At 40.0% G+C, this 11021-nt stretch overlaps 1 protein-coding gene across 1 annotated transcript; it reads left to right on the top strand.

Annotated features, from left to right (window-relative positions):
- Positions 1-3205: 3205 nt before the first annotated feature.
- LOC112445811 (bombesin receptor subtype-3) lies at positions 3206-7511 on the top strand. Its single transcript, XM_024989332.2, has 3 exons — positions 3206-3639; positions 5221-5572; positions 7056-7511. The coding sequence occupies exons 1-3, from the start codon at positions 3206-3208 to the stop codon at positions 7467-7469; spliced, it is 1200 nt and encodes a 399-aa protein (XP_024845100.1). The 3' UTR covers positions 7470-7511.
- The last annotated feature ends 3510 nt before the right edge of the window (positions 7512-11021 follow it).

Here is an 11021-nt window from a genome sequence, read left to right as displayed (position 1 = left end):
ATCTAAAAACAATAAATGCAGGAGAAAATACGGAGAAAAGGGAACCCTCTAGTACTGTTGGTGGGAACGTAGACTGATATAGCCACTATGGAGAACATTTTGGAGATTCCTTAAAAAAAGCTAGGAATAAATCTGCCATGCTGCATGCTAAATCACTTCAGTCGTGTCCAACTCTTTGCAACCCCATGGACTATAGCCCACCAGGCTCCTCTGTCCATGGGATGCTCCAGGCAAGAATCTTGGAGTGGGTTGTTGCCATGACCTCCTCCAAGGGATCTCCCCAACCCAGGGATCAAATCCGGGTCTTCTATGTCTCCTGCATTGGTAGGTGGGTTCTTTACCACTAGCGCCACCTGAGAAGTCCAAATCTACCATGTGACCCAGCAATCCCACTACTGCGCATATACCTGAGAAAATTACAATTCTAAAAGACACGTCTACCCCAGTGTTCATTGCAGCAATATTTACAATAGCAAGGACAAGGAAGCAACCTAGATGTCCATCAACAGATGAATGATACAATGGAGAGCCATTTTTTGTAGAGCAGATCTTAAAGAGTGAACCCAGTGCATGAAATTACTTAAGGGTATATACATCTATGCCAAAGCCTTTGACTGTGTGGATCACAATAAACTGTGGAAAATTCTGAAAGAGAGGGGAATATCCGACCACCTGACCTGCCTCTTGAGAAACTGATATGCGGGTCAGGAAGCAACAGTTAGAACTGGACATGGAACAACAGACTGGTTCCAAATAGGAAAAGGAGTACGTCAAGGCTGTATATTGTCACCCTGTTTATTTAACTTATATGCAGAGTACATCATGAGAAATGCTGGGCTGGAAGAAGCACAAGCTGGAATCAAGATTGCCAGGAGAAATATCAATAACGTCAGATATGCAGATGACACCACCCTTATGGCAGAAAGTGAAGAGGAACTAAAAAGCCTCTTGATGAAAGTGAAAGAGGAGAGTGAAAAAGTTGGCTTAAAGTTCAACATTCAGAAAACTAAGATCATGGCATCTGGTCCCATCACTTCATGGGAAATAGATGGGGAAACAGTGGAAACAGTGTCAGACTTTATTTTTTGGGGCTCCAAAATCACTGCAGATGGTGACTGCAGCCATGAAATTAAAAGACGCTTACTCCTTGGAAGGAAAGTTATGACCAACCTAGATAGCATGTTGAAAAGCAGAGACATTACTTTGCCAACAAAGGTCCATCTAGTCAAGGCTATGGTTTTTCCAGTGGTCATGTATGGATGTGAGAGTTGGACTGTGAAGAAAGCTGAGCGCTGAAGAATTGATGCTTTTGAACTGTGGTATTGGAGAAGAATCTTGAGAGTCCCTTGGACTGCAAGGAGATCCAACCAATCCATTCTAAAGGAGATCAGTCCTGGGTGTTCTTTGGAAGGACTGATGCTAAAGCTGAAACTCCAATACTTTGGCCACCTCATGTGAAGAGTTGACTCATTGGAAAAGACTCTGATGCTGGGAGAGATTGTGGGAAGGAGGAGAAGGGGACGACAGAGGATGAGATGGCTGGATGGCATCACTGACTCGATGGACATGAGTTTGAGTGAACTCTGGGAGTTGGTGATGGACAGGGAGGCCTGGCGTGCTGCAGTTCATGGGGTCGCAAAGAGTCGGACAGGACTCAGCGACTGAACTGAACTGAACTGATATACATCAAAGTTCAGGGGTTTGGGTTTATCCAAACATCTCCCCTCCTCTTTCCCATCAAAAACAGTTATTTCACTGGGTAATTCAAGCTATGAGGATAATTTCATAAGGGGGTGGAGAATAGGTGTGGTTTAGGTTGTTCAAATTAACCAGGTAATTGATTCCATTCACCCAATTCACTTTCCCTGTAGAATTTATCATGCTTATTATTCTGTCAGTATAAAAGCAATCTTTGTTTGCTACTGCTGTTCATTGGCTAACCACATATATTACTGTCTGTCATATCACTTTCCAGACTGATTCTGATCTAGATATATTTATAAGCACCTTACTACAAAAAGTTTCTTCTAGCTGAGAGATTATCCTCTGAGTTTGATCATTTCACAGAATATTTCTGAGCAGGTAATATTATCCAATACCTTTAAACTGCTGGCCTTCCACTGTCAAACAACCCCCACCCCTCATATACACACAGAAATCACATACATTTTCTGTAACAAGGGGCATTTCTTGCTGGTACTATGAGGATTGCTTTTATTTTCTGCTTCCTTGGGTTAATGTAAACATTGTCTACATGCCCAACCTCTAGAATAGCCTGAGGCATTCCCTCACTTGAAAAGAATGATTTTCATTCTTACAAGTCCTTTTGCGTCAGAACCTTGAGTTGTATTCTCCATTGTTTTGTTTTGCAACCAGGCAGGTTCCTTTTTAACCATTTCTAAAGGGAGACACCCTAAACAACATTTACAAAAATACATGGCATTAAAACAGCAAGTCAAACAGTAAATGGTGTTTTATTAGGACATTTAGAGACAAAGCAACTGGTGGTTTGCCTGGATTTGGCATCTCTCAAAGGTTGCTTTGATATTGTGTATCAGGGCCCTCGTAATATGCAGGATTGGGAATTACCATGTGTCAGAATCAGGTGATAAGCCCAGGTCACCTGAATTATCCCTCCTTGGTTGTGACATGATTTGTTGCTTCAGCACCTCTTTGATATTAAACCTGGAGGAGTGGATTCAAGTTTGTGCTTCAGGGGACATACATGTTTATTTCCTGTAAAAGAGAGCACACTAGGCCACCTGCTGAATGCAGAAAAAAGGATGAAAATTGACAAAATCCATACAGATCTTCGTGGCTAGGTATGGAAGCGGAGTGATTCTAGTAAACAATAAGTATTATTTAATAACACCTGGGTAGTCCTAAGACTCCCCAACAGGAAAGAATAAGCAACTGCAGAGCATTTCCCATACCCCCTCCTTCTGTCATGGAAACGTCATGAAATAAAACTGTCAATAAAACTCCTCCACCTCCCACCCTCTAGTGCCAGATCAGTAAGCATTTAGCCAAGCATGCTGGGAGACACAGAACAACTGAAGGAAAGGAGTATCTGAGTGTCTTGGATTTGCCTGCCATTCTGCTCTGTTCCTCTACCATCTCATTACTAGACGTAGGCATTAGACGTGACAATCAACTACATTTGAACTGAGCAGAAGAAATATTCAAGGCATTGGCTTTAGAAGAAATGTCTCAAAGGCAGCCTCAGTCACCTAATCAGACTTTAATTTCAACCACAAATGACACAGAATTATCGAGCTCCGTCGTCCCTAATGATTCCACAAATAAAAGAAGGACCGGAGACAACTCTCCAGGAATAGAAGCATTGTGTGCCATCTATATCACTTATGCCGTGATCATTTCAGTGGGCATCCTTGGAAATGCTATTCTCATCAAAGTCTTTTTCAAGACCAAATCCATGCAAACAGTTCCCAACATTTTCATCACCAGCCTGGCTTTTGGAGATCTTTTACTTCTGCTAACTTGTGTGCCAGTCGATGCAACCCACTACCTGGCAGAGGGATGGCTGTTCGGAAGAATTGGATGTAAGGTGCTCTCTTTCATCCGGCTCACTTCTGTCGGTGTATCAGTGTTCACGTTAACAATTCTCAGTGCTGACAGGTGGGTTTCTTTTCTCAGTTCTATTTGCCAGGATGTGAAATAAGACAAAAAGAAAGGAAAGCTTGTATGTAGCGTTCACTGGCTACTCTGCTGCTTTTCTCACACTCTGTAATCGGGATGTAAGATTGGGAAATCGGGAGGCATTTTAAATAAAAGTTGATATGAGAATGTTAAAATTTCTGTGTTAGCATTAGAGGAGAGATTGAAACTGTGTGCTTCAGGGATCGTTTATTTTCTTTGAACTGTAATTGTTTGTTTGAAAGAATACCGAACGGTCTCCCCCCTCCCCTCAATTTATTAAGGCAAATTGTTCCAGGTGAAAAAGAAAAACAATTTATGCTTTATACATTAGTGCAGCCTAGTGGTGCAATATTGTCAACATTAAAACATCAGCATAGGTGTGAAATTGACTGCATATGCATTACTGTCTACCGGAAGAATGGTAAAAAAAGATACATGCATGTAATTTACTTGAAATGAATCAAATTAATTAATGGTGAAAAAACGGTGAGGCTTTTGGCTTCCTGGTAACTCAGTATAATGTCGTGACTTAATTGTATTTGTTTTTTTCTATAGGCGTTCAATGACATTCTCGTTTCCAGAGACATAAATTAATCCCGGTTGACTTTTAGAGCTGTATGAATGGAGTGTGTGAGAACCTCTGGCAGTCAGGGTGTTTGGACTCTGTTAGGATATTTTCAGCCTAAGTACTGTGTTTTTCTGTGCGCCTATTGTAGAATAATAACTATGAAAGCATAAAAAATTAAGGCTCCAAATGTTTAAGATGATGCTTTAAAAAGCCTGCAAGAAGCCGGTAAGTAATCAATGTCTGGCAGTACCAGAAGGAAAAGCTTCTTCAGATTCCAGGATCTGAGAGGAAGAAAAGCTTTCCTTGTGTCTTTTATGGAGTTTTTCTTTGACTGGTTTTATATTCTGTTTGAGGACAGATTTACTTAAAGGCTATATAGATTTTGAGGTAGATTTGTCAGAATAAGGAGGCATCTTTGCATGGGTATAGGGTTTTTTCGGTTTCACCCTTGCCTTGCCCCGAAACTACCTACAGATTGGCTTGGGCAAGAAATTAGCATTTGAACAGGGAAGAAATTAACCCTCTCCTCTTTTCAGCATAAACTCATAGAATTCTTTTCTAGTAAGGTTGATGACTGCTCACTCATGAAGAAAGGAGAATTAGATTTAATATCAGTCACTTACTTAAAATTGAAGTCTTTTAGAACACTTAAGGTAATACACAGGTAATGAATTACTCTCCATCACACACAAAATCATGCCCAAAAAATATTCATTTGCCCTAAATAGAGGATCTACAAGAAAAGCATATAAATTGCAAACCTGGACTATCTCAACAGTGAATAAAAGGAAAAAGTGATTAGCATAAATAAAAATTACTGGGATGTATTATGTGTATTGGAAATCCTAGCCAATTTCAGCTGGTTAATGTTGACTTGGTTATATACATATGGATAGGAGGTACAACTGGATGATCACTAAGGTCACTTCTAATTTTTAGATTCTGTCATTTTGATATTGATTTTGCCTTTTGCTGTGATTATATGTTTCTAGATACAAGGCAGTTGTGAAGCCCTTGGAGCGTCAGCCCCCAAATGCCATCCTGAAGACCTGTGCCAAAGCTGGCTGCATCTGGATCATGTCTATGATCATTGCTCTACCGGAGGCTATATTTTCAAATGTATATACTTTTCAAGATCCTGACAAAAACGTAACATTTAAAGTGTGTGCCTCTTACCCTGTTTCTGAGAGGCTCCTGCAAGAGATACATTCTCTGCTGTGCTTCTTAGTATTCTACATTATTCCACTTTCGATTATCTCTGTCTATTACTCTCTGATTGCTAGAACTCTTTACAAAAGCACCTTGAACATACCTACTGAGGAACAAAGCCATGCCCGCAAGCAGGTATGTATTCATCAGCACTCATGCATGTATTTAGAAGGGAAATGCCTCCTTTTGCACCTTTGGACAATAAATACAATAGCGGAATCATATTTTTGCTATGATCCTGGGCTCTGGAGTCTGTCAGACCCAGGATTTAATTCCATACCAGCTGAACAATCTTGAGCAAACTACTTAACCTCTCTGAGCCTCACTTTCCTCATGTATAAAATGAAAATGAGGACTGGATGATATATATGAAATGCTTAACATAGTTCCTACTGCACAGTAAATGTTCAGTAAATGGTAGGACTGTTATTATTAGAAAAGGGGCAGCTGAAGTTTGGGGTAAGTCAAAAAATCACCCCATAGAACAGTGAGAAACATCACACAAGGTGAGACTATAAAGTGAAGCATCTTTTGTTTTAGAAAGTGTAACAGAATGATAGAAAAACACAGGATGGTAGAACTGGCAAGAAGCCATAACATTATTCAATGCAAACCACTTACACACAGATGAGCAGACTGGGGGCAGGGGGTCTCGAGGGACCCAGCGCCAGTGGCAAGAGAACACAGTGACTCACAGTAGCTTGATTAAGGCCATTGCAAGACCCAGGTGTGCTCTGCTCTCATAAATATGAATGGAATAAAAAGAATATTGGCAAAACATTGTTCCACTTAATTAAAAAAAAAAAAAACCAACAGGATTTCTATCTTTCTTGGGTGGGAGATGATTCCATTTACCTCTTGACCAGTACATGGAGAGCTCAGTGCTTTTTTTCCAAGCTAGTCCTTTCAGTTGGTTCAACAGTGGTGCTCAGGAGGCTATAGTTGTATTCTATTTATTTATTCACTATTTTATAAAGTTGCATTTTCATGCCCACGTGAACAGTTTTCTTTGCTCTATCTGTGACTACAGGCAATGTCTGCACTTCATTTGGGTCATTTCTCTTATTAAGAGGTGTAGGTAGGATTATTTTCATATATGAAGGATGGCACATTGGTTTTTATTCCCCTGACTATATGGGGAGAATTCCTATACATTAAAAATAATTTTAGGTACAAGTTTGTCAACTTTCACAATCCCCAGAAGACTGTTCAAACTTAGTCAGCCTCTGCTGATGCAGTTAAAACAGTTTTGTACAGCATTTACTTCTTAATAAAATTAAATCTTCAATGGTTCCACAACACTCCTTGAGATAGTTAGAGACACCCTAGAGTATCTCAAAACCAGGGATAGGAGTCTGAATTAGAGCTAATCAGAGACCAACATCACAGGTTACTATGTCAATTCACTTGCTGTATTCTAGAGCCACAGGCTGCCTTCCCACACTTGCCTGCGCAAAGAGACACCAGCCTGTTAACTATAAATTTCTCAGTTAATCTAGAAAATGGCTTTTTAAAATCTCTGCCAGCTCAATGTTTTCTTTTGGGTGTGTTTTGTTTGTTTTGTCGATGGGTTCTTGGTTTTTGGTTGTTGTTGCTGTCATTTTTCTTCTCTCTATAGATTGAATCCCGGAAGCGAATTGCCAGAACAGTTCTGGTGCTGGTGGCTCTCTTTGCTCTCTGCTGGTTGCCGAATCACCTTCTGTATCTCTACCGCTCATTCACTTCTCAAAACTATACGGACTCCTCTACCGTTCACTTAATTGTCACCATCATCTCTCGGATTCTGGCTTTCAGCAATTCTTGTGTAAACCCCTTTGCTCTTTACTGGCTGAGCAATACCTTCCAGCAGCATTTTAAAGCTCAGTTATTCTGTTGCAAGGCAGGGGTGCCTGACGCTTCTGCTGCTAATACCCCTCTTGACAACCTAGCAGTGATGGGAAGGGTCCCGGGTGCTGCAAGCACTCAGATGTCCGAAATTAGTGTGTCCCTATTCACTGGCTGCAGTGTGAAGAAGGAAGATGACAGAGTCTAGCTTTTCAATTAAAAATGGTATTTTTTCCTCCCAGAGTGTCTGTTCAACCCTGAGCTATGTGTAGGTATATGGTGTCAGGACTTCAATGGCTTGTAAATTGTGGTGAAATCTTAGGAGGAAAGGATTGGACAAATCATAGTTTTCTTCAGTGTACAAGCATTAACATTACTGGGCTTTCTAAATAAAATGGAGCCCCACTAGGTATAGTGACACATTTGTCTATGTCAGAGGCCAAATAGGAAGAACACATGGCACTTAAAAACCTTCCATCACATCTCCGATGCTTATAATTTCTCATATACTCTTGTGATTTACATAAAACTGTGTTTGTGTTTATTATGTGGTGTAAATCTAGAGATTATACTTTGTATATGAAAAGGGGATCAAAGAGAGGTAAAACATCTCTTCTGCAATTTTCTTAAAAAAAATGAAGTCTTAAAAAATAAAATTTCACACAATTTGTTCTTGACTACCCTTTTCCATTAATCTCTACGCCATTGGAACTAAAGCTGTGCAATGGCAATGACAGCGTTGAGGGGTCAGTGTTAAGTAAGGATCTGGGGCTGGGTGTTTGCCTTACTAGGTCAGCACTTACTCACTTAGGCGAGTTCTGGAGTTACAACTCCCATTGACTGATAATTGGGCAAAGTTATCTTTCACAGATATTGTGAAGAACCTGTCTCCTTCATAGGCAGAATCACTGGCCATGTTTAGCGTAATTTGAGGGCTCCAAAGAAGGATCCTTGTCAAAAAGTCTGCAAGGTTGTCACTGTCTGAAATTCATCCTTTGAGAAAATTCATTTCTTTCTGGTAAGCAGTGCCCTCTCTCTAAAAAATGCAGAAGTACCACGTGAAATCCCTAACACCTGGGTGTTTAGTTGTTATCAGATCATCTTTCTGCTTGACTATCTTAAACCTGATGTGTGCCTAAGTCCTCTAATAAGTGTGACCTAATTAATCTCTGCCCTTGGAAATCAGATTGAAGGTTCTGATTTTCTATCCTCTGTTCCTACTTGCTAACGCTATAAAGTTATAATAAATATTATTTCAAAAAACTTATCAATAGATGTGTCAGTTTTAGATCTGTGGCTTCAGAAAATATTTTCTTGGGGCAAATTAAAGCCTTTAACTGTGGATAGTTAAATTTGTATTTTCAAGAACTTGATTTTGGGGTGTGCTTTTGATAGCTTTGAGCTTTCCTTAAATGGCTTGTGTAACTGTGAATTTTTGCTTAAAGACGTGGCTTGTAAAGGGGATATAATATTAACACTAGACTTTACATTTAAGCAAAATTGGTTTACTTAAAGTAGAGGTGTTAGAATTGTCTTTATATTGTTTTGAGATGGATGTTGTAATAAGTGGGAAGAAAAATAAATATGAAATAAAGTTTTCAATGACTTTGTGTAGCTTTATATTCTAAAAACAGTACTTCTAACAGAATATCACTGAGAATGCATTTTAACTCCACAGGGTATTTTCAAGTTCCCAAATTCCAAAATATTTTACTATTTTCCTTACTCTGGGTAAAAATTACACGTTTACTCTAAGAATAACATTTTAGAAATAACTTCACAAAAGTACCAGATAATAAAAGCTAAGCAAGCTTTTTAGCAGTTGATAAAACTAGAGCTTGAAGAACTTTGATTTTTTCATCCTGAGTAATCCCTAGGTAACTTAGGGATCTGATAGAAATTGATTTAATGGGGATTAAAATGCATGGCTTTGCTTTTTGTTTTGGAGGGGGTGGTCTTTAAAAACAAACAAACAAACAGATTATCCTTGTCAGAGCTAACCTTACAGGAAATCCACAGTTTGTTTCACACTGACTATTGTGTTCAGAAAAGCTACTATGGAATGTTTCTTTCTTTTTTTTTTTTTTGGACAGGCTCCCAAATTGCGGGTGGGGTGGGGGAGGACACATGCAAAATAAATTTTGTATACTTCCAATTTTACTCAGGGTCTGCCCTGACCCAAGACTTAGAATAATGGACCATAATATTTTTTTCCTGCGACAAAGCAGGAAAACAAAGTCACAAACTTAGATTAAGTCTTTGTCTTTGTCACTGAGGTTGATAGTACCACAAAACATTCCTACTGACAATAGCAAATTTGGGTTTAAATAATTTCTGCAATTATAACCATCTTAAGTCAAGGATCCATCACTTTGTCAAAAGGAGTTACTTTGATTTCCACTAAATCTTGGGATTAAAGAAAATGGGGAGAGGCAAATTCCCCAACAGAGTGATCCTGAATGGGCCATTAAAAAAAAAACAAAAAACCTCATTTGGTATAACTCAGTCATTTTCCAGAAAGACTTCCTAGGCCAGGTAGGTGACTTCTCTGGCCAGGTAGTCTCTGCTTTTGTAGATTAATTAATTTTTATACACCAAGAAGCTGGTGGCCTATTATGCCAGGAATACTGAGATCACCCTTCACAGAGAACAAGAGAAGGATGAAAAGGACAGTCAGGGAGAAGCCAGCTGACTGGGTTCTGGGTTCCTGGGTCCAGCAGCCGCTTGTATAGCCTATCTACATTCCAGTCCTGGAGTTTCAGGAGGTACCCATTATCTTTATAACAAAGGACCCACCCCCTCCCGCTTTTGCTTGTTACCTGGACTATTTCTTGCAAAAAAGTCTTGCGGGGGTGGGGTGGGAACAGGTTATAAAGAGACACTTCCAGATTAACTCAGTTACTAGGGGTTTAATTCTAGGAATCCACAAGGAAATAAAAGTAGGAGGGCCCAATGGCCAAACAGAATGCTATCATAGATACAAGCATATTTAGTTCCCAACTCCACTATAGTGGTGACTCAATGACTCTCTATCACTGCCTCAGCTTCTCCTCTCACCCATACAGAACTTGGCCACAGAAGACTACTCTGACCATGCCACATTTCCTACTCATCCCTCTTTCTGGGAGAGGCTTACTGGCTCAGTAAGTCAAACTCAGTCTAGAAAGCGGGGCTACCCTACCAAGTCACCTCACAGGCCTCCAACTGGGTCACACAGGAGCTAAACATAAACTTTTGGCCACCTGCTCAGAAGGGCCTGTGGATACAGCAGGCGCTCAGAGTCACGTGCAGCAGGGCTGCTTAGTATATTATCACCTATGCTGTGAACCTATTCAGGAATGAAATGGAAGCCCAATAACACGTTGCTGAAAACAGCTGTATACTATTTTTGGATCCTAAAAGAAATATTTAGCAAAACGTATATGCGCCTAATAAAACTCATGTTATCTATATTATAAATATGCATGCAAGTTCTATCACATGCACTTTTTTCCTAAAAAATCAAAAAACGACGTTAGTGGGGCAGTAAAGGTGGTGTGTACACTGGATGTTACAGTTTCAGATTTGTAGCTTGAGCAAGTCTGAAACATGGAGTACAAGGGACAGGCAACTGTTGCCTTTCCTTTCCAGAGTCATCTCCAGCCTGAAGAAGGCACCAGAAAGATAAAAGGACGGAGCAGAGACTCGGAGAGAAGGTTGCTCCTTCCACTCACCATTCGTTCGTTCGTTCATTCATTCACTCACCACACACGCACTATAC

Source organism: Bos taurus, unplaced genomic scaffold (genome assembly GCF_002263795.3).
Source record: "Bos taurus isolate L1 Dominette 01449 registration number 42190680 breed Hereford unplaced genomic scaffold, ARS-UCD2.0 Super-Scaffold_1723_ScbfJmS_2085, whole genome shotgun sequence".
Taxonomy (NCBI): Eukaryota; Metazoa; Chordata; class Mammalia; order Artiodactyla; family Bovidae; genus Bos; species Bos taurus.
This window is presented reverse-complemented; position numbering and strand designations above follow the sequence as displayed.

Excerpts from the sequence above, each read along its gene's own strand:
- LOC112445811 (XM_024989332.2), top strand. The coding sequence starts at position 3,206 with ATGTCTCAAAGGCAGCCTCAGTCACCTAATCAGACTTTAATTTCAACC. Across the intron at positions 3,640-5,220 it reads ACAATTCTCAGTGCTGACAG|ATACAAGGCAGTTGTGAAGC; the intron begins GTGGGTTTCTTT and ends ATATGTTTCTAG. Across the intron at positions 5,573-7,055 it reads AAAGCCATGCCCGCAAGCAG|ATTGAATCCCGGAAGCGAAT; the intron begins GTATGTATTCAT and ends TTCTCTCTATAG.